The 27,786-nt window shown below is 32.3% G+C and overlaps 1 protein-coding gene across 1 annotated transcript; it reads right to left on the reverse strand.

Annotated features, from left to right (window-relative positions):
* Positions 1-239: 239 nt before the first annotated feature.
* LOC106670151 lies at positions 240-26,906 on the reverse strand. The gene is made up of 17 exons (XM_024227171.1): positions 26,783-26,906; positions 24,595-24,760; positions 21,761-21,900; positions 21,436-21,679; positions 21,098-21,175; positions 18,022-18,141; positions 17,819-17,941; positions 17,630-17,748; positions 17,407-17,566; positions 12,823-12,898; positions 12,323-12,473; positions 7,058-7,701; positions 5,384-5,633; positions 5,033-5,307; positions 4,843-4,972; positions 4,443-4,766; positions 240-1,702 (listed from the first exon to the last, which is right to left on the reverse strand). Exons 1-17 carry the CDS (start codon positions 26,840-26,842, stop codon positions 1,322-1,324), a joined length of 3,441 nt encoding a protein of 1,146 aa, XP_024082939.1. The 5' UTR covers positions 26,843-26,906; the 3' UTR covers positions 240-1,321.
* Positions 26,907-27,786: the final 880 nt, after the last annotated feature.

Raw genomic sequence — 27,786 nt, forward strand, 5'->3', positions numbered from 1 at the left:
TTATTTCTTCTCACTTTTCTTAGAAAAATATGTTATCAATTTTTTTTTAGTGATAAACCCCCATGGGCAAGAACGATAAAGATGGAAATAACCATTTTGTAGACAAACGTCATTAATTGTAATGATACAATTTGCAAAAATAGACTTTTCCATATATTTAAAATCTTTAATTGCTATCATTTTGGGTTTAACAAAGTTGACCAGGAGTGATCTTGGAGGATAAAGTAAATGTGGCAGTATTTATCATATTTTATTTATTTATTGTAAATATCAATAATAAGATAGAAACCATAATTTATCAATTCAAGGGGGCCAATTGGGCTTGTTTAAAAGCAAAAACAAAAATTAAGAAATTTTACAAGAGAATGCACCGATGATCTTCTGTTCTAAATATCCCATTGGAAGACAGATCCTTACATAATTAAATTAAACAAAACAACAAAGGAAATGAAACATCTTAAGATCTTTTTGTCTAGATTTTTGTTTAAATCTATATATTTATTAAACTAATTTATTTACAAAAACTTTACATAAAACATGAATAAAAAGAAACATATTTGAATCTAATTTTACATACAAAACGAAAAAAATAAAATAATAAAAAAAATATATGGAGTAATTGCTAATCCAAAATTACAATGTTCCTCATCTCAACCTTATCTTACCGTATTTATAAAATGAAGCATCTTAACAACCAACATTATTGTAAGGTACTTTTTATAAGAACAGGTAAGCAGCCTCATTGCAAAATCTATGTTAATTAAAAATAAAAATTATATTTATAACTTTTATTTACACATATCAAATTCAGCATAAACTTACTACCTCTAATATGAATAATTATTACTGAATATTAAAAAAATCTATTGATTTTTTTTAAATATCTTTATTAACTACGGTTATGTATAAATTTTCACATTGTATAGCCTCAAATATACAGTTTGGAAAATATTTTTATTCGTTTATTAAAATTTATTATGTGTATTTAACAGTGTGCACTTCCAAATTGTAACCTTTACAAAAGAAAAAAATAAATGAACAAACCAAACTTACAGGTTTGATGTTTACGAGACATATATATACATATAATCATAGCCATCTTAAACTTCATGTTGTAAAACATAAAGCCCGTAAAAAAAAAAATGGGAATAAATCATACAGAGCTAACAGAAAAAGAAATTAAACCTTAATACAGCAAAAATAAAAAGTTTCACCAGTGTGATATTTGATTATTAAAACGAAATAACTCTAAAATGAAAACAACGATCCAGAGATTGAGTCATAAAATGATTTCCCAATATGTGGAAAATTCATAGTCACTTCACTGAGAGGGGCTGTCTGTGACCGTCTGGCGCCATGTGGCGCTAAAGGGCACCTTGAGGATCTTGATTTTTGTTGTAGGCAGAAGTGTGGATAAAACCCTCTGGAGTTTTGGCAAGCCTAGTATGTCGACCTGGGACGCACCCTGTCCCTCCTTGACGTCTCCTCCTTCCTCGCAAACTGGTTTCAGTATCGGGATGCTGTCACCAGTTCCGGCCTTCTTGACACCGAGGATTGGAGTTTTGCCTTTTTGGCCTTCAACCTGGTCGATAAACAAATCAGTCACCCGGAGCAGCTCCAATGTCAGCCCCCATATAAAGTAGACAAGTGTTTGGTTCAGCTTGCTCACTCCACCCATAACAACATGATTTGTAGTCGCAGACTGAAATTTAAAAAGATACGTATTTTAGACAATATTTTATTAACAACTATTAAATATTACATTTTTCAGGTAGATAGATAAAAACTTTATATAATATTCAGTTAGAAAATTGTTACATATATTAGTTGGAAATACATATTTCACACATTGAAACAGCATGGTTGAAAACAATTTTCTGAAGAAGGCTTAAAAAAATTATAAACTATATTAGTAAATAATAAGTTGGGGGAAAAGAAATAGGTATACAACAAAGAACTTAAAACTGTGCAAAACTTTGGGAAAACACAATAAAGAAAGAATTTTAAACAAAACCAAAATAAAACTAACGGACAAAGAAAGAAGGGGAAAACCTTTTTGTAAATGCAACAAAATAATAAAAATTCAGAACTTCTACTAGAAACAACTTAAATTTTATAAAAAGTCGTACCTGTAGCTCCATTCACTGCGAGCAAAAGAAACTTTTTTTATATTGGTGCCACTTAAAAAAACTCTCTAAGCTAAACACATGTGAAAACCAAGATGTAACAGGCGAATTTCCCTAAAGATAGAACATTGAGCCAAAAAATGAAAAACATCCTCCTTGTGACCTGAGGCCCACTGGAGCAATGCAACACACGATACGACAACACATAAGTGATGCAATAAGCAATTTGATAATTATCGGCGTCGTATTGGTTGGGGCGAGCGACACAACCTGTCAATCACTCCAGGAGACAGAATGACATGACTCATCAATGAATCATGATGGAGGATGTCTCTGCTGCTATTTCTTTTATTAAAACAGTTGAACAGAACCCATGTTTATGGAACAATTGTTTGTACAAGTTATTCAAGAACTTATTTAGCAAGTATAGCGTGGAAGGAATTGGGGAAAAAGCTGAAGCAGAAAATATTGTTAATATTATATTGGTTAACCCAATATTTTCCACTATTGATTTCCGTTGATTAAGTAGCGGTAAGCAATAATGACATCCTCCTTTGAAGAGGTCATGATTACAACCGTGTAAAACCATTCTATATGTATTGTATTGCTTGTCCCTTTGCTCCAGTACCGGGTACAAGACTGTTGCATCAATAGATTGTCGTTTTTTTAGAGCTTCGTTTTTTTGTTGTTGGCATTGTGATATGTGGCCTGGCATTATGGTGAAGAAGAATCGATCCCTTATAAAGAGGTAACAGTTTCCTATGCATTTTCTTTCATTTCATTTTCAGGTTCTTGACAATATTTTTCTGTTGTGATAGTTTCACCATAATTCAGGAAATTATAATGAACAACCCCAGCAGTACACGACCAGTTTTGGCGTCAAACCAAAATGCCTCCTGTTATCGTACAGAACCCATTTCTCATTACACATGATGGTTTGATCGAGAGATGGATGGATCATTTTGGTGGTGCAACAGAAGAGATGTTGCAAATTTCAAAGTGTTGATTTCTTGGGGCTTCAGTTAGTTCGTGCAGTACCCACTTGTCAAGCTTCTTTACTTTACCAAGTTGCTCCAGATGGCGAACAATGGTTGAGTGATAAAAACTTTTGCCCATGTTGTCTTACGTGAATTTTCAACGTTTTAATTGAATGTCATCCACAACGAAAGGACTACCACGACCTTCCCTGTGTTCGAGATCAAAATCTACCATACGGAATCTACGAAAACATTGCTGCATCATGCATTCGCTAATGCTTCTATCCCCCCCCAAACTGTATTGATGATGAAAATCTCGTTTGGAAATATTTAATTTTGCAGGTCTTCACTCTTATAAAATTCAACATAAACTAAAATGTTTTGTATAAAAGATAATAGTTAAAAGTATTTATTATAATTCACTAATTTCGTGGTCCGCTTGACCAACATTACAATTAATTGTTTTTTTTTAGTTGAGATGAAAAAAAATTTAATGGCACAAGCGGGATTCGAACCCACGATCTTTGGTTAGATACGCCGCTGCTCTACCACTTGAGGTCACGATAGCTCAAGTGGTAGAGCAGCGGCGTATCANTAAAGTATTTATTATAATTATTATATATCAATGTAAAAGCGTAATTTGTATTGACTAATTGCTCTCCTTTACCAGCGAAAAATTTCAAGTATCATTCTTTTTTGTTTCTGTACAAGTCAAGACAGTTTTGAACTGGCAAGGAATTATTATTAAATGGCAGACATGTATGCGTCACACCTGTGATAACTTAAATTTTTTATTAATTAAATCAGTTAAATATTATTTAAAAAGTCATTAATTATTTTGACCAAAATAATAAAAAAAGCTAGTTTATCACATAGAGCTGGGTTTCCATTGTGTGAAAATCACTCATGCAAATATTTCACAAAACTTGTCTCGTGTTGTGGATACCTAGCCGATACTGTGAAACTTTTGGCATTGTTTGTTTCTCTCCGTGTAAATGCATTTGTCTCAAGTATGAGAATGAACGAAGGCTGTATTCCATTTATCCAAATGTATCAAAGCTACCGATTTTTGGTTGGATTCTAAAGATAAAAACTCATCATAACAAGAAAAAGAGATGTGATGCATGGAAGAAAATAAGCAACAAAATGAGACAAAAGACGAAAAGTATTGCCATGACTGCAAATACTGACGGTAGTGGGTTTAGTAGACAAACATGCTTGTCTTGAGTAAACTGATGGCTCACCTTGTTTTGGCATGGAAACCCAGCTTAAGATAAGTTACGTATAAAAATGCATAAAATTGTAAAAAAATCAACAGAGCCCAGTTCTTAAAACTAACCTGCGTTACATATGTAGGGATAATGAGCAGAATCTTGATGTTTGTGCATTTTGCCAGTGCTTTCTCAAAACCTGGTTTAATGTCAAAATTGATCAACTCCAGCTGGGTCAAGTTCGGCAGGGTGGATATTGAATTGATGATTGGAATCGTTGGACAGCTCATCTGCCCTTTCTCAAGCCTGAGCCTTTTTAAATTGACCAACTTCGGCAGCGTTTCCTTGGCGAATGTCTCATTTAATTTGATACATTCTCCTAACTCGAGGTTTTCAATACTCTCACTCAGAATATCCTCGATTCCTTCCATATTCCTTACAGTAGTCAGTCCCTGAAAATTAAAACAAGCTCTATTAGTTGATGTTAATTTACACCAAAATTATTTTTAAATAAAAAAGAAAAATTACCAAAACTTTAAGCGATTTCAATTCTTTCAGTACCAAGAGGTTTTTAACGTCGATTCCAGTAACACTTTTTAGTTTCAGTTCAACGAGGTTCCTACAATTGCCTATATTTTTCAAATCCAATTCATTCCCCCTGTAAAAATAAACAATTTTATTTAAAAAATGTTATTCCACAACAGTTATTATTTTGTACCTTATAGAGAGGGAAACGATGGATTCAAGTTGTGGGCAAGTGCTGGCAACAGTTTCAATTGCCTGTGCTGTACACCTTCCAAAATCAATTTTCCTCAGATGAGGAAGGTCTGCAACAGCTTCGCTCAACTCGACCCACATTTTATTGGTCTGGTCGGGTGATTCAGGGAGAAGCATCTTCCGCAGGTCAAGGGCTTTTGTATTATGCATTCTAAGCGCTCTACCAAAGCCCTGCCAGTCCCTCACCCTAGAATTTTTCATTCTAACTGTTTCCCACTGAAAAAATAAAATAAATAAATAAAAATCATTTAATGCCGAAAATATATCTTTTTTAAATTGACTGTTTACTAACAAGTGATCTGTGGGAGGCAATATGCCTCCACATCTGTGAAACACAGATCGCTCTCAGAAGCTCGTGGACTTTCAAGTATTGGAACGCATGTAGAAGTGCGGTGAAACCAGCATTCAAATTCATCATGAAGTTTTCCTTCAAATATGTCGACACATTTTCCTGTGCAAAGTCTTTAGATTTTAACCTTTTCTCTGGTGGAGGTGAAGATCCTTCTGCAGGAGAACTATTTAACCTTTTAACTCCATTAGACCTAAAGTGAATGAAGATGTATTGAATGAAACAGGCCAAGTAAAAATTCTTACTATTTAAAACAAAAAATGAAAGTATTTAAAAAATGTTTTAAGCATCAAAATTTAATTTTTTTATAATTTTGGGAGGATGAACAGAATGAATGGCCTTGAACTTTTGGTGCTAAGCATAAAGGAATAAAACAGGATAGGAGATAAGAATGTAAAGGATAGTTCACAGGAAGTGCATGAGGGGGGTCTGCTTAAGTTATCTGAAAACAAAATCATCCATTAATTATAACAAAAACTTGGCAGTTCATTCATCAAATCAAATTATTACAAAGTTGAGAGGGAGGTTATTACAGAAAAATCCCAATTTGGCTGAACCACCTCCCACCATAGTAATAATGTCAAAGATTAGTTGCATGCAACATAAAATCCAAGCATACCAATACATAAAATGCTGAATCTGATTTTGAACAAACAAATGAATTCATAAAGTAATATTACAAAGCAATTATCATTTACTTTCCTAATGATAAAACAATATTTCTTAATTATCACTACCTGTTCAATGTATTTCAATCCATAAAACCTAACATACACACATCCACCACTGTATTAAATAATAAAATAAAAACTCATTATGATAAAGTGATCTAGTGAATTAATTGGGAGGCGGACATGTTTTAAACCTCATTTTATCCTGAGCATTTATTTCCAATTTGTACACAAATGTGATTTTGTTTTTTGAAATCTGTAAGTTGCTGTACAACTGAGAATGGTTAGATTGCCATGAATCATACTGATCATAACCTTGAAATATTGCATGAATCATACCATTGAAATGTAAACATTTAAAAATATTTTCCCTTGGCTATCCTAAATAGTTGAATATTTGTAAATTTTCAACTGAATTTATAATAGTACTATTTATACAATTTGATTTATTTAAACTAAAACAAAACCACAATATCAATTTAATTTTAAAGTAATTCAAGTACCTATTTTAAAAAAAACCTTTTCTTGCAATATCAATTTAAAATGCATTTTAAGATTTGTTCAAGTATTAAATAATCACACCTCCAATCAAATCAACAGGGTTCTACTGTCATATGATGAATATTACATCATTTTGGAAGAGAAGAATTTAGAAGAGAACATAGACAAATTGGCCACGTACTTCTCAGACAGTATACTTTAATTTGTAGTAATACATAGAAATGTGTAATTGTTGTATTTAAGAAGCCAAGAGCATTGTTTAGAGAATTGCAAAACAGATAATTACAACTGCGTCAATACAGAAATTTGGATAAAAAGAAACGTAAGGATTTTAAAAAACGGTGTGGAAACAGCATCATTTTTCATCCCCCTAAGGCCAGAGGTATTTTAAAAATATTAAATTAAAGTAATAATTAAGAGAAAGTATCCCTTAAAATAGACTCACTGGGAAGATCCGATGGGCTGGACTGGAACTGGTGTTATTGCCTGGATTGAGCTGTTCACAACGGGTATCTGTAATTGAGGAACTGCTTCACTTGAAGGATCAGGTGGTGGGATTTGATAAGGAACCAATATTAGGGGTGGTTTTCCTATTTGGGGCTGGGAGGTCACAACAAAGGCTCCGGGGGCGGTCGGTATAAGATTTGTAACAGGTTGTTCAGCAGAGCTCCCGGGTGTTGTAGAAGGTACATTAGAATTTGTCTGATCACTCACATTGACGACATTACGTTTCTGTATTAGGACATACGGGCTGCCATTAATAGTGATCAGGCCCTGTGGGGAGACTATTTCCGAAGACTGCACATTAGATGTTGTTGTTGCACTGGGGGTCGTCGTGGTAGTCGTTGCTAGCGTGAGTGTTGTAGACGTTTTGGGCGTTGGGGAGCTTTGAGAAACCTGAATGCTGGAAGAAGACGGAAGCCAGGTGGTCAAAGCACCGACAATAGGTTGTGGACGAGACACGGATATAATTTTAACATCCCTTTTCACAGGAGAAGGTGGCTTGGATGGTTGGGCTCGTGGTATGTTCACAATAGGTGTAAGTGGAGGCGGGGGAGGAAGAGTCGTAGGTTTCACAACTTGACAATTCTGAAACAATAATTCAAAAGTTTAAAACATCAACATGACATCCTGTAAAATGTTTCTACATTGATAGAATTTTTTTTTTCCATCCTTAATATATTGGCTGTAGAGATCCTCATGCAAAAATTGGTGCTGGAGGTTTATTTTATATCTAAATATGTATATATAAATTCAATGTGCCAATCAACTTGTGAGACAATTGCATCAGAAAATAAATTTTACTCGCATAATTCATGCGTACATTTTATGTCGCTTATTTCAAAAGGAAGAGAGCAAACTGAAATTGTAGTCGTTAATAGTTATTTTTATAACTAAACAAAGTAACAATTCAAATGTTAAAAACTCATAAACCTTACAGAGCTTTTGTAATGAGGACAAAATAATGATTTATATACTTATATCCTGGGCTTCATCTGACATATGAATCGTCTGTAGTTAAATTGACATTACCAATGAATTATATTAACGTACCACCAAAATTGTAATGCCTGTGTAGCTACTGCCATCAAAAATTAAAAAACAATGCTGCTACACGTGAAGATAATTAAACTGTTGTATATGTCAATAAATGAAAAAGAGAGAAAATAAGTTAGCTTTAATTTTTGAGGTACGGTTGGATGATAAAACTCTAATAATTTAAAATTTAAATTTAATTAAAGAGGGCACGTTTTTAAAATTTAATTCTCCACAACTGAAAATTTGTAAATATCTTGTCAAATGTTTAATTTAATGAACGTAAAGTTAGAAATCTGTTTTATGTAAATCCTGGCCATTTTATTCCTACTCTCATCCAGTTTTTTTATGTTAATTACTGGATCTGAACATTCTTAAATTGGAAAAACCATTTAAAATTTAAATATTGTCTCAATCTGTGCAAATCCAGTTAAATGGTACAAATGGTTCTGAAATGAAAATGGCTCATATTTTGAAAAATATAATTCTAGTTTTGAAATTCAAGATACTCACTCCAAATTTCTAGTTTTTGGAGGAACTGTAGTTATTGTTGTAAGTGATGACACATGTAGTCATTTTAGTAAAAGAACAACGTACCAGTATTAATTATTACAACTCGCAGTAGTCTATATAGTAAAGCAGTTTCACAATTATTTACAGTTCTATTTATATACAGTAATAACTTGATCGTTCTTTGTTAATTCCTTGCGATTCAAATGTAACAGATTAATTTTTTTACATCTCAGAGAAAATTCTGACCACCAATGAAAATTACGGACTAGAAATAGTCCACCTAATAAAATTCCCATTACCCATTAAGACGTAAATCAAGTTCAGATGGAATTGATGAGGAAATCCAAAATATCTACAGGCTTTATTCTGGATTAGTAAGTTGTAAAATTCAATGAAACAAGCAACCCATGGAACCACATTCTTGGTTCATTATGAACAATGTGCATGAGTCATTATTTCAGTAGGGAAATGATTCACAAACTGCCCAAACCCCCAAAAAACATTGTTATTTTTATATTTATTAAAAAATCTAAAAACTAAACCTCCCTTTAGAAAACTCTAAAAATTAAGTTCTTGATGGACATCCAATCTCAATACAGATGTTAACAAGACAACTGCAATAGTGTAATATATAGTATTGCCAAAGAAAGATTTCTGATAAAGATATTTGCTTTTATATTTTTTTGCTGTAAGTGTGTACTTGCTTTTTGAAAGGGTTTGAAGTTTTTCAATATCACATGAAAGTCGTTTTATTTAATTAAAAAATTTCAGAGAAAATAAGAGGTTTAAATATATCAATTTTCTGAATTGAAAATGAATTACTACTATCAAACAGTTCATGCTGAGATCGACCGTTGACTAGGGACGCCACCGAAAAATTATGATATATTAAGGGTGCTAGAAACAGCAAAAGTTTGGGAAGCACAAACCCCTGTATGTAAACTAATAATTCTGCACCAACATTGGTTTGACAATTTGTTAAAAATTTTGTTATTACTTGTAAAACAGAAAAATCGAATTCAGGCGCCCACCAAATAAGAGGTTTCACCCTGTACACAAAAACACTTGGTTCTGGTTTTGTTACCATCAGAAAGTTGAATGGTTGAAATGACTCAAAACTTAAATTTTTATCAACAAAATACTTTCACTAGGTATTTCATTTCCACGGGGACTTGGTCAATACAATGCGACCACTTGTTGAATTAGTTCATGGAGTTTTGGTATATGTGATGCAGTGTACCGTTCTTGCCCAATATGATGCATTTGTCATTTGAATGGTGTTTATTTCCAGCAACAAAATCTGAGGTTTTTATTTTATGAGCTTTGGGATGATGATGATTGATGGTAAGAGTGGGAGGTTGTACACAATGTGATATTTTATTGCGAGATTGATTATTAAGTACCTGAGCAATGCTGACTGGAATTCCATTTCATTACCTAATTTTCAATTTTCTTACCATTTTTTCATGATTATTGTAAGTTTAACTTATGTGTGCCTGTGAATATTTTGAAGTTGATACTCTTGTTACTTATTTTGCAGATTAATGGTGGCTCCGAGTTCAGATCCCCCCCCCCACTGTGTCGAATAGCCATGTCGAAAGAAAACAAGACCATTTTTTATGAAGAAAAACTTTTTAAAAAGAAAACTGTTCTCTGACATATACATTACATTTATTTATTTATCAATAGACACTACCTAGTTCAGTTGAATTAGCTAGCGCCTACATATGTATAACGTTCCCGTTTAATAAATATACTATATACCATATAATAAATAACAAATTTGAAAAATATAAATAAAAGTTATAAAAACAACATTCACGTTTTGGAAAAGGTAGTTCTACTCACGGAAATTTTAGGTAGCTATCTGAGTATTAAATATTCATCATCAGGCAGAAGGTACAAACGTAAGGCAAGCAAAGAAAATCTAACGATCCATTTGTGGTAAGGTGGCCAAGTCAGATGTTGCTTCCTTTTAAAGTTTTTTCTCTTTTTTTCTTTTGACTTATAACCTATCAATAAATATTTCTTTATACCATTGTTTTAGCTAAGGTTTTATTGTTTATTAAATTAAATTCTATCTAAAGATTCAACAGAACGAGAGTAGACTTCGATGCAGTATGGCTAAAACCAGGAATTATGAAAGGGCTGCAGTTTTGAATTGGGTAATTTTTTTTAAGTGTCTTTCTAAACCCCGTAGGGAGAGTGAGTTCCTACTCTTTTCCTTCTCCTTGTGTGGCACTAATTTGTACTTTTACTAATTAATAATCGATAGATTAATTTTAATTTTATAAAAAATTCACTTCTATTTTATAGTTTAATTGTAAAATTAAACTTAGATCACAAAATTATTTTGTACTTTTTTGACCTATTGATGAAGTAATATAATAAAAATTTGTTTAAAGTATTATTTTACTTTTTCCATTTCCACAGACGTGACATGTAACAATTGAGTTCAATTATTGACAAATAATTATTATTAAACTTGATGACTGCTGGATCACATTCCTGATCCCAAAAACAGTCGCATATAAAATTTAAATACTGCCCTATTTTCACGACATGAATATATATAATATATTGGCAATATCGACTACAGTCATACTTTGACAGGGACCCAGGTTCACACATGCTCATTTTGGCATGTATTTAATGCAACATTACTATTTACCTTCTTGATTTTTACTAATTGTACTGCAAGATTTTTCTGTGTGGTTTACCTGCATATCCTCCCTTGTAGGGTTGATCTGTCAGATGCATTTCGGCATTTTCAGAGGCTCAACATTGAAAATTTAGAAACAACAAGAATTGTCAACAGAGCAACCCAGTGAGGATAGGCTGACCAAAATGACTGACAAAAACCAATTATTATTATATTAATTTCTTATTCTTAAATCAATAACTTTTTTTCTTCAACAAGTTTGATTTTTATAATTTATTTTTTAACTTATTATTTTTATTATATTTGTTAAACCAACATATATTTTAATTAATATAATAAATAATAAATTAAAAAAATACATTTATTTTTAATTATAACCAACTTCCTCCATAGATATGTGATTGACAACAGCACATTTATGCTGAGCATTGTTTTGAAGCATTTCTATTTATCTCCTTGTACGTTTTCATTGCATCCCACCTAGGCTGGCTTGATTCCATTCAGAATTAATAAATAAATAATAATTTTTCCAATTTAAATAGCAAAGGATGAAATTATGTGATGGTATTTGGTCAACTATGTTTATGATTTTGACACATTTTAGCCTTGTTTCATTTTAGTGGGACATAATAGCTAATTATTAAATGTTTTATGTACTATTACTGAGCCATATAATAAACTAAGGATAGATAAATTCATTTTTCAAGTCAATGCCACTCTTCACATGATAAACAAAGTCCAGAATGATAGCAGGATGTAAATACATATTTTGCAAAGATTGGACAAAACACCACTAATACTTTGCATATAACAAAACAAGATTGTCATGTTAAAACTCTAAAAATAGCTTTTAATTATTTATAATTTAAAATAATTGGGCAATAAAACAAAAACAACTTGATATAAACTATTTTTAAAGTTTTTTTTGTTGACAATCTATCTACTAATCTATCTAGATGATGATATAGTTCTAAATAATTGTAAACTTTGGTAAAATACCTTACAAACGTATAAGTTAGACGGTCTTATTTTTTCACGCTGGAGTCCCATGCATTCCGGGTGGTAGAGGCAGAGGCAACTGTGGCACTGAAGCGAAGGGATTAGGCCCATAGCAAGGCGGCAGTCGATTGAGCAAACATCTCGTGTAGGGCTGTGGGAGACCAGTATTCACCCTATAGCTTCTTTCTTAAGGAACTTTTACAGGAGAGGTGTGTTCAGGTTGTAAGGGAATATACATATATACACCATTATAGATAAAAGGCCAAAATAGTTATTCATATTGACTTAATTATTTTAACACACTTTAGTGCTTCTTATTTTGGGGGAAAGCATGTGATGCTTAAAAATTGTTCAGAAAAACAAAAATGGAAAAAACCTAATAATTATAAATGTTAAGATGTAAAATGGATTTTTATATATATGTGTCTTTAAATTTAAAAAAATAAAATGGGCAAATAATATGAAATAAATGTGGTTTTTCTTAATTTAAAAATGCTTACTGTTTTTGCTCTGGGCTCCAATTATTATCTGATAACATGTCAATGTCATCTGGTCCGGCTGACTTTCGTTTCTTGTCTGAAAAATTAATTATAAAATTAGATAATGCATTTTATCAATATAAAATTATACATAAGAGCATGTAGTAAAAGAAGGCAGGTAGATGTTTCTATGCAAAAACAGAACAAGCCCAACAGGCCACATTAACATGCTAACTGCGGACGACTTCAGAAGTTATTTCACCAGCTCCTAGCTATTTCAAATCTCTTAGAAAATATCCATCAAATAATCAAATCAAATGAAATAGGCCCTGCAGTTTATGATGTGCAAAGCATTTAAATTCATATTCTTTGGCCCAACATTGTCAAAAGATATGAAACAATGTGCACTGACATTGCCAACAAACGCATACAGAGATGATCCAATGTGATGCATTAAAAGAAAATTTGGCACAAAAGGGGCTTGAAACACTAAGTGATATAATAAGTTAACTGGCCAAATATTTAATAATCATTTTGTATTAAAAATTCATTTAAGTGGCTAGAAGCTTCTACAAATTAATGGGGTGAGTATCTTTCACCTTTCTAAAATTAAAATATAAATCTTACTCTCACAGTTTGTTGTTTTCAACAATCCTATCTTTTAGAAAGGTGCTTTAACAAAATTACATCATGTCAAAACGAATTGTAGTAGGCAACCCACAATAGATTATAAAACATGAAAAAGTGCCAAGTAATGCTTTGGTTTGTAACCAAAAAGACATAGATAACTCTTAGTGGTTCGCAACCTTTTCTTACTAACAATAGAAATTTAAAATATCCATGATGAGTTAGTGTTACAGAAAAGGGTAAATCGGCCATTTTAGGCCGATAACCAGAAGCTCTAAATTGGTAGCACGTCACACACAGGATGCATTTTGATTTTTTATTTGGGCAACCATGATCCAGAAATGAGTGTGAATTAGTACCTAACACCCTGAGGGTCTGCGTTACGTACTGAATGCATAAAGACGCGAAAATAGGCACCCAATAACCTTGATAATTGACAAATTATAGAAAGCAAGAACTGATGTTTAGAATTATAAAGATCAGACATAGAAAGCCCGTTTCCCCCAGGATGTGGAAAAATGTGAATTTACACAATGCAAAAAATATTTTTTATATTCAATCAAAATATTTCTACTCACTCAAAGTGTATGTTTTCTGCGTAAAATTGACTTTGATTGAATATAAAAAATATTTTTTGCATTAAATTTAAATTTAATCAATGTTTATAAATCCCAGGCCCTGAAAATGATCTCAATAAAGATCGAAACGGTGGCGTGAAAAAGAAAATGTTTTTCTGAAACCTACGACACACCAGACCGCATCTCATGATTTCCAAATAATCTTTAAAAGGGATTCGAGGCTGCTTCAAATCCTTGTGGTAATTCTTAAAGAAATTAATTATTTGGAAACTGCAAACAATTAAGTTATTTGTTTTCTTGCACATCAAAAAATACAAACACAAGACCGCATCTCACGTTTTCCAAATAATCATTGACTAACGGTCACATCCCTTTTAAACTTACAACTTTGATTTAAAGATGAGTCTAAATTCATTGCTTGGCACACATATAACTCATAAGTTGGTTACAAGGTTAAAATTTCCCTGAGCTTTTTTGAAGGAAAGCTTTGGCCTGCAAACAAAATATAACATATCCAAAAAATTTCTTTTACCAAGGATCAGGTCGCTTTTTTTCCGTTTTGGAAGAGGAGGCATTTGGCGACACAACTATAGAATAAAACAAACTGAGAAGAAAGAAGAAACAGTATGTTAAAAGCAGGCAAAAGTTTTCTGAGAATCAATTAGAGCCTCCAATCCATTTTTTAAAGAATTATTTTCGATGCAAAAATAAAATTGTTACAAAACTGTTTCCCCCCTCCCCTACAAATAAAGAAATCAGACTTCCGCAAATGTCAAAACTTTCATCATTTTTTCATATGTGAATAGTGAAAACAGCAAATGTCAAAGCAGTGAGTGTTAAGGACTGTATATGGATTTTTATGATTTCTCTACTCCCTGTACTTGTGCTCCTCCATGGCACTCAACAGCTCTGCTCATAGAATTAAACATATTATAATTTACATTTAAAGGAACACAATCATTTTTTATGATAGTATTTGAGGTTGAACTTTGTCACCCCTTAGGCAAAACAAATTAGCAAGTGGTAATAATAATTATTAATTCCGGATTTACATGTCATCGTTGCCATGCCAGATTTTTATCTTATCGTTATTACTAATCTTGCCCTTAACACAGCAAAAAATTCATCAACAGGTTTTACCCCTTCAATGCTATTTCTCGGTCGTCATGTGAGTACACCGCTAAACAAACATGTGAAAAATAGCCTTATTCAACATACAGAAAGCCCACACAAAAAAATGATGGTAAACACATTAAAGTTGTCTTTGAAATTGGTCAAAAAGTTTTCTTTCGAGCTTACAAACTATCTGACGCAAACTTCCAGGCTAAGCTAGCGCATAGATTTAACGGGCCCTATAAGGTAATCAAAAAGTTTTCAGTATGACTAACTTTTAGAAAACACAGACAACCAAGATGATATAAAGAAGGCTCACGTTTTGCAAATGAATGCATATAAAAAACAAACAAAAAAACAGTGATTTGAAACATTCTCCATGACAGTAACATGATTATAATATTATTTTTTTAATTAGAAAAAAATGGAAAAGTAGTTTTATTATAGCATTATTTAATCTCTAGTATTTTATTCATGAATAATATCAATATAAGGGAAAAATTAAGGTTTTTTTTTTTTTTTGTTGAAATTTTAATATTTGGAAGAAGAAAATATTTTTTCCTTTCTCACAGCATCCCACACATTCCCCCCAACCATAAGACAGTCGAACTATCCACACTAATACATAATAAAAATTGCAGAAAACATCATCAAATGCCAGGGGTCTCACTGTCAAGGTCAAGGGCGGAGAACTGTAACATTGTCCGCCAATGCCCAGTATGAAACTTTCAAAGGGCCAACAATCTGTGGACAGACATTTTCACGGCACAAAATAAATAATATAATAAAATAAAATTACAATAATAATAAAATAATTGTTGGACATCGCTTTTATTGCGTGAGGACTTAAGAATTTATAAAGATTTTTTTTAGTACTGAGGACTTACTTGAGTGGATCTAATAACGAATGGCTTCTACAAAAAGGTGCACACTGGAATGGCCCTGTTAGACCTCGAAAAGGCTTTTGGTACATTCTGGCATGAGGGAGTCATATACAGGCTAATCGACTATAACTTCCCGTATTATCAAATAAGACTCAATATAATCGTACTTAAAAAACAGAATGTTTAGAGTATCGCACAAGGCCCTCTCAGCTTGTAATTGGAGTCCCACAAGGATCAATCCTGGGCCCTATTCTGTTTGACCTGTACTTCAACCTCTGACCAAGACATGCAGGATGGTTCTCTATGCTGACGATCTTGCCCTACTAATAACTTCATGGAGCCCACGCACAGTAACAAGAAGGCTCAGCACCGAAATTGGAAAAATTGCTCACTTCTACCAAAGATGGAAACTTAAAATCAACTCTGCCAAAACTGAAGCCATCCTCTTCAGGAAAGAAGACCTGCAGTAATCGACAATGTCATGGCAGCAGGAAATAGCATGGGGCTTAACAATGGGTGGCAGCCTGACATTCACTAAGCATGTGACAGAATAGACCATGGAAAAACTGCTATGAGGCTGCTGTTTCCTCTACTATTATGAGTGCTTTTAACTAAAGGATCTTCTACAGCAGCATTGTTAAGCCCATGCTTCTGTATGTTGTTCTGTATGGCTTGGAGCATCTCTTGCCAGATAAACCTCAACATGTTACACGTGATCCAAAATAAGTTTTTGAGGTTTGTCACCTCCTGATGGACCAGGATTGAGCGGCCTCCACGAGATTGCCAAAATGAAGATAATTGCTATAGAGGTTAAGTCAAGAACGCTATGCTTCTTCAGCAGTGTGCTGCCAGCAGGAATGCCCTATGCAGGAGGAGTCTATGACCTTAATAAGAGCTGGAACGACCAGGATGTGTACAGAACATTCTGCTTCAAGACTGGCTGTGGTTTTTATCACATTTGTGATTCTCCATTTAGTGCAGTGATATTCCTATAATTTCTGATCCACAAATGTACATAATCTTTTTTATTTATTTATTAACTTACTTGGGCCTCCAAATCTATTTTTTGAATTTTCCAAATGATTGTTTTTTAAACCTTTTTCCGACTTTTCAAAAACCTAGCTGTAACTATTTACCATAAATTAAACAATCTAAAGACTTTCTGGCTNTATATATAAAAGTTTGGGATAGTTTTCTGATGGGGAAAGTTTATGCACCCAGATCAGGACAAACATACTCAGATACCCATCCCTGCTGTCACCCAGCCCAACTGACATCAGTCATCAAATTCAAACGTTTACACTTATATTAAAAAGAAGAAAAAAAAAATTAAAAGACATCTTACTTTTGGCACTATTATACTAATATGCACCACATCCAAATTAATTATTATGAGCACTCACCAAACTTAGATTTACCTTGGATGAATTTGTTTTTATTAACCACATTTGATTTATACAAAACAACCCTTGGCATGACACTCTTTGGGCTGTCTGAAACTCCTTTGGGTGTTTTACTAGATTTCGGTTTTGGTGTTGACTTTTTAACTACCGGAGTGCCATCCTGAAACACAAAGAGCCATATAAAAAAAAGTTTTTAATTTTAAAAGTTCCAGTAAAAACCTACCTCATTCATCTTAGGCATCGGCTTGGACTTGGCTTCTCGGATGATTTCCTTGGTGGAATCATTTATTCCTATAGGCTCTTTAAAAAATGTAAAATTGTCCGTTGTCAAGTCTTCAGTAACTGTCATAAAAACATTTTGGATTAAATTTTTTTACATTTTAAATGTACCAGTCGAGATTTATTCACTTACGATAATCCGCTACTTCTCTGCAAGATCGAACTTTTTTACCGGATGGGGTGTAGTAATAAACATCTGCATTCCTTTTCATATTTCCTTCGTGAATACTTCTAAACACCAACTCCCTAACCCATCCTAAAAGAAAAGGCATTGTATTTAAAATAAATAAATAAAAATAATTTTAAAAAACTATGGTTAATTAATTAAATGCATACCATAATCGAAGGGTTTCCTGAATCCAGGGTTTGATAAGTCAACTGAAATGCTTTTTTTGTGTGATCGGAGGCTACGTTTTGACGGATTCACCTCTCCAAGAACATATGTATCAGAATCAACTGTAAACAATTTCATTTTTTGATATAATAAGAGAAAACAGATTGATCAAGTGGTCCTGGACTAACTGCCTACACTTGTGAGAAATTAAGGACAATGGGTGGGAAAAATTGTTGAGAGTAATCTAATTATGTCAATGTTATACAATAGTTGCTGTAGTGAGTAGTGTAAACAAACTTTTAAAATAAAATAACAATTGTATTAATAATTAATGGAAGTTTACTTCTAAGACAATTGTTAATATCTCTGTTATGAAACCAATTATTTATTTCATTATAAATCATAAAATTAGAGCAGACAATAAAAAATTTGATTTTTTATATTTTATAAATATTTATTTAATCCATTTCCCATACAATCTTACAATGTCATTTATATAATTTTATCATTTACTACTGTATATATTGAGTCATAAACATAATTCCTTGATTTTATGCCCATCTGGAATTCCTTTAAAGAAAATTATGTTGAGGTATGAAAATTTTGGTAATATCATGACATTATTAATGAAAACAATATACCACATTTTTCAGTGGGACAATTTAACCATTCCGTGTATGACAACCATTTCCCAAAAGTCCCACTGTTATTGTTATTTGGCTTGCGTTATTAAGAACTATATTTCAAAAATTATAAAATGTCTCACATAGGAGAAAAATATGATGAAATATGCCAATTTGGGTAAACAGAACTGGGGGGGGGGCTCAAAAAATAATGTCGATTTGTGTATTGAGTGGACGAGGGTAGAAAGGTGTCACACCAGTTATGATGCAATTTTCCTAAAAAAAAGATGAGGGATGCCAAAATACCAGAAGTTAGATGAGCACGAGAGAAGACACAGAATATTATCTTTTAAAGACTCGATTGATTCCCTTGAGAATTTTACTAGGGATGACAAAACAAAGAACATCCAAGTATGGCTTCACAATTGTGGCTGGGACGACCGACAAAGACTTGTCGAGATGACTACCTTATGAATCAGTCGACAGGCTTGTAAACTAATAGCCTATTGGGGCAACAGCCACATTCTATAGTAAGAATCATGGATCAATTCTATAACCTTCTATGTTGTGTAATATTCTGATTTGGTTTCTTATGCTACCATTTGTTATTTAATCTGGAAATAACAATGCCACATATTGATATTATTTATATAAGTGGCCTTTTAAAAGCCTAACCAAGCAAGCAAAGCATCATACATTTTTATATTCACATGCACAAACTTTAACGGATAGAGTTGGAATTTGAAATACCCAATATTGAGATATGTATAGTTGTTTTTGTCCGAGAACTGTAAACCGAGACGAATTGAGGGTAAAATTTTTTTATATTGTGCTCCATCAAAGTTTTCCACTCCCGCTGACTAGAATTTTCCAAGAAATTGTTTTATGTTTGCTGATCAGCTCTGTTCATCACTTGCGTTTCCCTCATTTCTCATTTCCTATCTAGAAGGGAAGTTGATGATAATTTGAGGAGCACTTATAGAATATGTCCATTTTTTTTATGGTGAACAAACATTTTACCATTTTTTAAATATTTTTCTGATAATGCAATGCTAAATAACATTGATTTTTTAATTATGTTTTAATTGTGCATGGTGAGAAATAGGGTGGGAATTCTCACACGGAATGGATTAACAGATGGTGACCAAGTGGTTCATGCAGAACCATGGCTGAGGGAGTTCCAATTTCTTGACCAATGGTGTCAGTTGATAAAAATGACTTTCTTGTCATTGCCAAAACTCTCCCCAATTTCATCGATGTTGACAGGGATGGATGGCATGAAAAATTGCCTGGAATTGGATACAAGCGAAGAGGGTTTCAAAAAACTAACCAATACTGAAATGGCAGATCTCCATAACAAGGACAGACCATCGACCTTTTTTGTATAATATTTAAAAAAAAAAGAAAAAAAATGTGATGGAACAGAGCGTTATGGTGACTGTTTAGTGGTGAACTGCTGGAGTTGTTCACTATAATTTCCTGAATTATGGAGAAATTATCGCAGGAGAGAAATATTGCCATGAAATTGACAAAACGAAAGGGAAATTGCAACATCTCTGTCCAGCAATGGCAAACCGTAAGGGGCTGGTTCTTCTTCACGATAACCACATTCCACATAATAAGATATGAAACCTTACTGCACCCTCCATATTCACAACCTCTCACCTTCAGACGACCATTTCTTTAGGCATTTTGATCACTTCTTGGGGGACAAAATTTTTAGAGTACACGGTAAAGCAAAAAAGTGAGTCGAAATAAAAGATTTTTATGTCAGCAGAATAAAAGCACTTATTACAGGTTGGCAAAGATGTATAGATTGTGATGGAAAATATTTCGCATAAATTTTCTTTATAATATTTAAAAATAATTTTGACTGCCTTTCAAAACCTGCATTATTTTTGCACCAGCCCAGTATTGTGAACATTATCACTTAAAGGGCAATGAGGACGGACATAATGTATGTAGTATATTACATAATTGTTAGTTTCAATTTTTTACACATTCCTTCATAATTAACCTTTATCTAAACATATTTGATGGATGGTTTGGCTAGGGTTTTTTCGATTACTGGAGCACACCCTCCCACCATTTCCCTGGATAAAGGTTTTATTGACCTCATCTCCCAAAAATTAAATAGTAATTACTCTCATAAAATAGGTACTCACATCGTTTTAACAGGCTTACAAATGTAGGGAAGTGATAACTCTCAATGTCGCAGCCACTCATTTTGTAACAGATAAAAGATTGGAGTACCAACGACTAAAATCTTTTTTTTTTTTTTTTTTTTTAAATAGCTTTTAAGAGATAGAATCTTTGACTGAGCTGGCGGCTAACACATGTTTTGTCGTAAAGTGTCAACACAAGAAGGCGGTGAATTCAGAAGGCAGAGATTGTATTTTGTCAAGCATTGAAAATAAAATAATGCAATTTTTTCAACAAATCATTTTTTACATACCACTTGGAGGATTATCGGTGCTCATATGATCAGAGGAGGCCTCTTGACTCATGATTTCATCTTCAACGACGTCTTTTTCTGATAATTCAATGCAAATGAAGGCAAAATTAATTTTAGAAAACGACTTTATACAATAAGAATTAAGTCTACTTAAAAATTGCTCTCAGCTTGAAAAAATAAATAATAAAATTAATTAAAATTGGAAAAGTTTATCTTTGGTCAAATCTGAAGAATATAATTTCATAGGATAAAAACATAACTACAGACCAACAAGTGAGGATTGATTGTTTGGTTCATAGAAAATATTTTGAAAGAAACATAAGACTAAATTAGCATACCCATCATGGCCCTTGCAAATTGGTCCCTCTTTAATGTTGATGGCGTCTCAAAACCGAGGAAATCTTCTTCCTCTTCTTCTGAAGATTCTTCTTTGAGTTTCTCGGGTTTTCTTTCAAACTCGTCTTGTGTTGACGATGGTTCTTCGGGTTTTTCAGATGTGAAATCCATCGAAGAAGATCGTGACGACCTGGTTGAAAGAGATGATCGCGAGAATTTCCTTTTTGGTATACTTTTTGGTTGTGGCTGCAAACAAAAACAAGAAAAGAAAAATAAAATTTAAATAAATGAACTGCTGACACTTATTAATACCAACTGATAATTTACCGATATATTGCTATCTGTTTTGTCAGCATCCTCTGTGTCGATGGGGTCAGTTACTTCAACCTTTATTTCTTTTGAAATACTTGGGCCACTTTCTAGCTTAATGTCTACCTCATCTTCTATTTGTTCTTCTTTCACTGACACTGAAATTATTATTGGCTCAAATAAACAATTAACTTTAAAATAGCAATAAATTAAAAGCGATATTTTAGCTGCAGGTGAATATAATTTTACTTATTAAGCAAAGTATCTCCTGCTAAGATGTTAGTTTGTGTAATATATATGAAGACATATATAATGAATTATATTAACAAATTACTTTAAAGTAATTTTGTCAAGCAGGAATGTTAGCAATAATAAAGGACTAAACAACAAACCAGTTGTACCTATCTCAATATTTTATATCTTATTGTTTTTTGTTTTACAAGCTGCATCACATTTGAGCAGAGGGTTTTAAAGTTGTGTTAACAAATAAAGACTGGAGGGGGATTTCAATGTAATTTAGCAAGGTTAAATAAGAAAAATATTTAAAAATTATAAAAAGTTTTTCACATCGCCAATTCGGGTAAAAAAGTTATACTAAATAATGCATAGCATAGTTCCTCAAAATATCAATGCTTCTAGACTGAGAAACGAAAAGTGAGAAAACTGCAAGTGATGGAACAGAGCAGATTGGCAGATGTCAAACATAAAAAAATTTCTTGGAAAATTCTATGCATTGGAAGTGGAAAACTTGGCTGAAGCGCATTATAAAAAAGATTTTAACCACAATTCATCTCCTACAGTTCTTTTACAAAAAACATCCCACATACAGATCCTAATATTGGATATTTCAAATTCAACTCTATCCATAAAACTTTGCACGTGTGTATGTAAAAATGTATGATGCTTTGAACAGTACGGTTTAAGTTTGTTTAATTTTAAATGAAAAATACTGTGTATGCGTTAAACTTTTCAAAGGTCATTCCACTCCAATAATATTGTGCTTTTGTGATAAGCCCTACCCCCCATGATATAATTGACATCTCCACGATAGCATGTGTTAATAAACAATAATGTATGAAGTGAAAATATGAAGTACTTTTTTTAAAGAAAACAAAAAAGTATAATCTAACTAAATAAAAAACTGGTATAAGTGTCAAATAAATCAAATTTTAATTTCATCGCATTTTATTTTTATAACAAAATCAATGAACCAATTGTACGTTTGTAGCTTTGTTGGAGTAAAGTGGGGAAAAGTTGAAGGCCACAATGCAAGGTTAAACATTTGAATATTCCACCTTAGTCCTATTGTTTAAATATTAAACATGAACAATAAATATATTTATTGAAGAAAAATTATAATAGCAATTTTATTGTTAAAAAAATAATAAAAAACCTGCTCTATTTATATGTAGTAAAACCTAAACTATTTTTCGATATTTATAAATATCAATAAGTAGTATTCATATCATAAGGATTAATGTCCAACTACCATTGGATGTCATGGAAAGGGGTCAGAATCATTTTACGATACTTTTTCTAAATTAATCTCAAATAAAATTCCATGGGTTATACCGGGATTTGAACTCAGAGCCACTCGCTTGGCAAATACAAGTCAGGCAATAATCATTCTGTGGTCCCTGGTTATAATTTTAATTTAAGTGATATAACGATGTTTTCTTATATTTTGACCTCAACAGTTAATCTTGTGATTTTTCCTTCTTGAAGGTGGGATAATAGGTCATCTCAAAAAAACCACAACCAGTTTTTATCCTCGTTTCGGATTTATTTTCACCTGAGGAAGGATTAAAATAAATCTGAAACGTTGTGGATAAAAATTGGTTGTGGTTTTTTTGAGATGACCTATTATCCCACCTTCAAGAAGGAAAAATCACAAGATCAAGTGATATAGATATAAATAAAAAACCTATGTAACATTAAAAATAACCTGTTGTCCCTAAAATCTGGCAACCATTTAAAATTTGCTTAACATTAAAATAAAAGGAAAATTAGTTCAAGAATAAATAAAATTCCATGGCAATTATTAAAATAATAACGTTTCATATAGCAAAATATAAAAAACTACAACTTAAAAATATCGTTAGGCATAAATTAAAGGAAAACCTTTTAATTGTGTTAAAAATAATACTTTGTTAAATATTCTAAATAATTCCATGGAATTAAAAAATAAATAAATAAAAAAAAAATCCTTGCCACTATAAAAAAAGGCTTGTTCATCCCAAATTGCAACATTGCATGTTAAGCATGTACATAGTTAATTTCACGAATCCCTTCTCAAGATATTTACTGTGTCAATGTTATTGTAAATATGTACCATAAAATTACATAATGCAGATGGTAACAAGCATTAAAAAAAATCTATTAAATATTCATTTTCCCAACAAAAAAAAAAAAAAAAAAAAAAAAAACCACACAAATGAGACTGATGTTAGCAGAAGCATGGCAGACCAAAGATGTTTGAGTAAAAAAGTAATGAAAAATTTTATCCTCGTTTACCCAGAATTTATTTAATATTCAATGAGAAGCCCAATCAATTAAATAAATTAAGTATATTTAAACATAAAATCATAAACTTTTCATATAAATAAGTTTTCATTTTTGTTTCATAGAACTTTCATTTCAATTAAAATAATTAAGTAACTGTACAATTGGAATGTTCTCTTATACAAATTTCTCAAATCAAGACTGTTCTAACATAAATAACAATAACTTCCGGTCTTCTCAGACAGCCGGGCTTCAATGATTCACCAAAATGCTTTTTGAGTCAAACTGAAATGAGCGAAGAGTGAGAGCAGACAATGTAGGTCAAGGTGGCAAATGAAAGCAACTCATACCAATTCCATTCAAGAGAATGTCGTCTTTTTCTTCATCCTTGGGGCTCTTCAAGCTGGCTACGCCTGGCAACTTCAAATTGCTTTCACTCATTGTGTCACTTGAGATTTTAACACCATCAACCGACTTTTCGTTTTCCTTAAAAACAACCATTCCAAACAGATCATTCTGCAAAAGAGAAAAAAAATTAATTTTTTTTTTTGGAAATGGAAACATTGCAAGTTTCTTAACCACATAAGCTTTAAAATTATAAAAGCACAATTTGCAATTTATAATTTATTAAAAAATTATAGATTTTGTTTACTATGAAGTCGAGTTTAGCGATAGAAGCAGCAAATGAAGTTTAATTTCTTATGCTGCCTTATAATAATCAGCCCAGAAACAAACATACCGAAATTGTTTATATTAATAATCGTAATAATACTTCAACTACGTTAATCCTATGTAAACTAGAGAGAAAGATTTTAAATTCTCTGCTAGATTAACAATGTCGTTCAAAACTGAAAACAAATGTTTGGTACATTTTTAATTCAGGGTCACTGGATTCAAACCTTTACAGTGATGAGCGCCTAAACCGTTGTGGCCACCAATGCCCCATATTATTAAAACCTTAACTGATAATTTCTAAGTTTAATAATCCAAAGGTGCCAAAAAGTGATATACTACTTCCCTCCGGTCTAAATAAACTTCAAAAACGAGAATCATTGATTATTATTATTATTAGTCTTTTTTTAAATTTACAAATACATGCAAAAATGAAATGTTTTTCACAAAATGGAAAATAACATTGCAGACAACCATGATTGGGAGGATCGTTGGTGGAGAAAAACAGCCATAAACTACTTAATAAATGAATAACCAAAATAAATCTGTGGACACATAGCCAAGAATTCCAGCAAATTCAGTTAATACTGTATTATACCTACATTTTTTCCTTTTAATAATATAATAATAATAAAATAATATAATGTTAATTAAGATAAATTTTACTATAATACATAATTATTTTAATTAATTATACTCTTTATCTAAGGTCTTGGTTGAGATGAAAAAGCTAGTGCCATGAGCCTGAATCGAATGTACAAACTTCGGCAAAACAAATATTGGGCTGGTGCAAAAATAATGCAGGTTTTGAAAAAAAAAAAAAAAAAAAGGCAGTCAAAACTATTTTTAATTTTTATATAATAAAGAAAACTTATTCAAAATATTTTCCACGACAATCTATACATCTTTGCAAACTTTTTGGTGAAGATTTAGTGTCGGGAAGTGTTTTAGCGCTTCATCTTTGTCCAACCACTGACCGGTTTTGTACAGAATTCTCATCGCATGTTATGATTAAATTGAGAAATGGATCCATCTGATTGTGCAACAGAAGAGACTTGCAAATTTCAAAGTGTCAATTTCTTTGGGCTTTGTTTAGTTCGGGCGGTAACCACTTGTTGAGCTTTTTTACTTCACCAATTTGCTCCATTTGGCAAACAACGGTTGAGTGATCAACACTAAGCTCTTCTCCTGTGGTTTCTTATGAGAATTTTCTTCAATTAACGTTTTCAGTTGGTTGTCTTCCACAACACTAGACCTTCCCCGTTTTCAAGATTGAAATCTCTAAAACCATCGCTGCACCATGCATTCGCTAATGATTCCCTCCCGTGAAACTTTATTGATGGTACATACGATTTGGGCCACACTTTGTCCAAGTTAAAATTTGTACAAATAAACTTGACGAATATTTGAAGCACACTACCAATAAAAGAAGGGAACTTTGTAAGTTCGCAGATCAAAACACCACCCCAATCACTGGATATAAATCCCACGGAGCATACTTGCTGGATGCAAAAAACTACAATTTCTTCAAAAAGTCAAACTGTTGTAATACAAGAATGCGATTAAGACCTGAAATAATCCACAACCTTGTTGATGCCACGAAAACTTCAAGCTGTAAATAATGTAAATGGAATGGTAACAAAATAATAAAATGTAAATGAAAGTTTATTTCAAAAATTTTTGTACTGTACCAATACTGTTTTGATCCTTTAAATTTATATTCTTAATTATTATTTTGATCTTATTTTTAATTGCTACCAAAAAGTAATAGTCAGATGCTAGTTTTAAAATAAATTTTACATCAAACAACCCTTATATTTTAGGTATTGATGAAAAAAAAAATTACATTATGTAAAATAAACACACTTTTTCAATGTAAAATCCACGGATAATAGGAAACACCTCAAATTTCAGGCTTGGAAGCATTTTCTTCTATCTGCATAACAATTAGACACATTCTATATCACGTGTGCCTATTGTCATGTTATACACGAACTTATGAAACTGTATGACGGAACTGCAACTTATTGTGCTCAGTTGTTTTTCTGTGACTCATCATGTTCCCACTCTCGTCTAAACAAACTAGGGTGGGAGGGGGGAAACCGCAGATAAGTGAAAGCAACAATGAGTCTACTGTATACTTCAATTTCTATAAATTATAAGTTTTCAGCCAATGAATTAACTTGTGCTGGGTGTATTAAATATTTATGAGTTGGTGGTGGTTGATTGGTCCGAGGGAACTAGCATAAACTGATCGGTGGCATATGTACACATTTTTGCATGTTTGAACCTCAGTTGCTCACTGAAGACGATGGGGTATGCTTAAATACGCTTGAGAGACATCTAAACAAGCAAGAGAATTGACAGACCCAATATAGCAAAATTCCAAGCAAAGTTCCAATCAGTTTAAAAATTTACAAGTTATGACACAATCATCGAACAACATATTTGATTAAAAAAGATGAGAAGAAAAGTAACGGTTGAAAAAGTATCAAAATATTTGTTTGGAATTTTTTAAAAGAATTATTAATCAAGCAGAGAACTTACAAATGGGCTTTTTCTAAAAACACTGGGATCCCGAGGTTTCATATAACCTATGCTGTTGCAAACCTCATAACACATAAAATATGCACATTCCGCCTGTATGCTAATGTTATTTAACAACCTTCGAGACTTGTTTAATAACATCAAATAAATTTATTTGAAAGGCAGTCTGCCAGATTGTAAAGTTTTTGTGGAGCCTGAACTGTTTTTTTAATGGCTTTATGTTCATGTTTATTGCTTAGCCAAAATTTGATTATTCTTACAAAAATAACTTTTTTTACAGCAGGAAGTTAAAAGTTCCAGGAGCAACAGTGTGAATCAAACCA

Source organism: Cimex lectularius, unplaced genomic scaffold, assembly GCF_000648675.2.
Source record: "Cimex lectularius strain Harlan isolate CLEC.00 unplaced genomic scaffold, Clec_2.1 scaffold134, whole genome shotgun sequence".
Classification (NCBI taxonomy): domain Eukaryota; kingdom Metazoa; phylum Arthropoda; class Insecta; order Hemiptera; family Cimicidae; genus Cimex; species Cimex lectularius.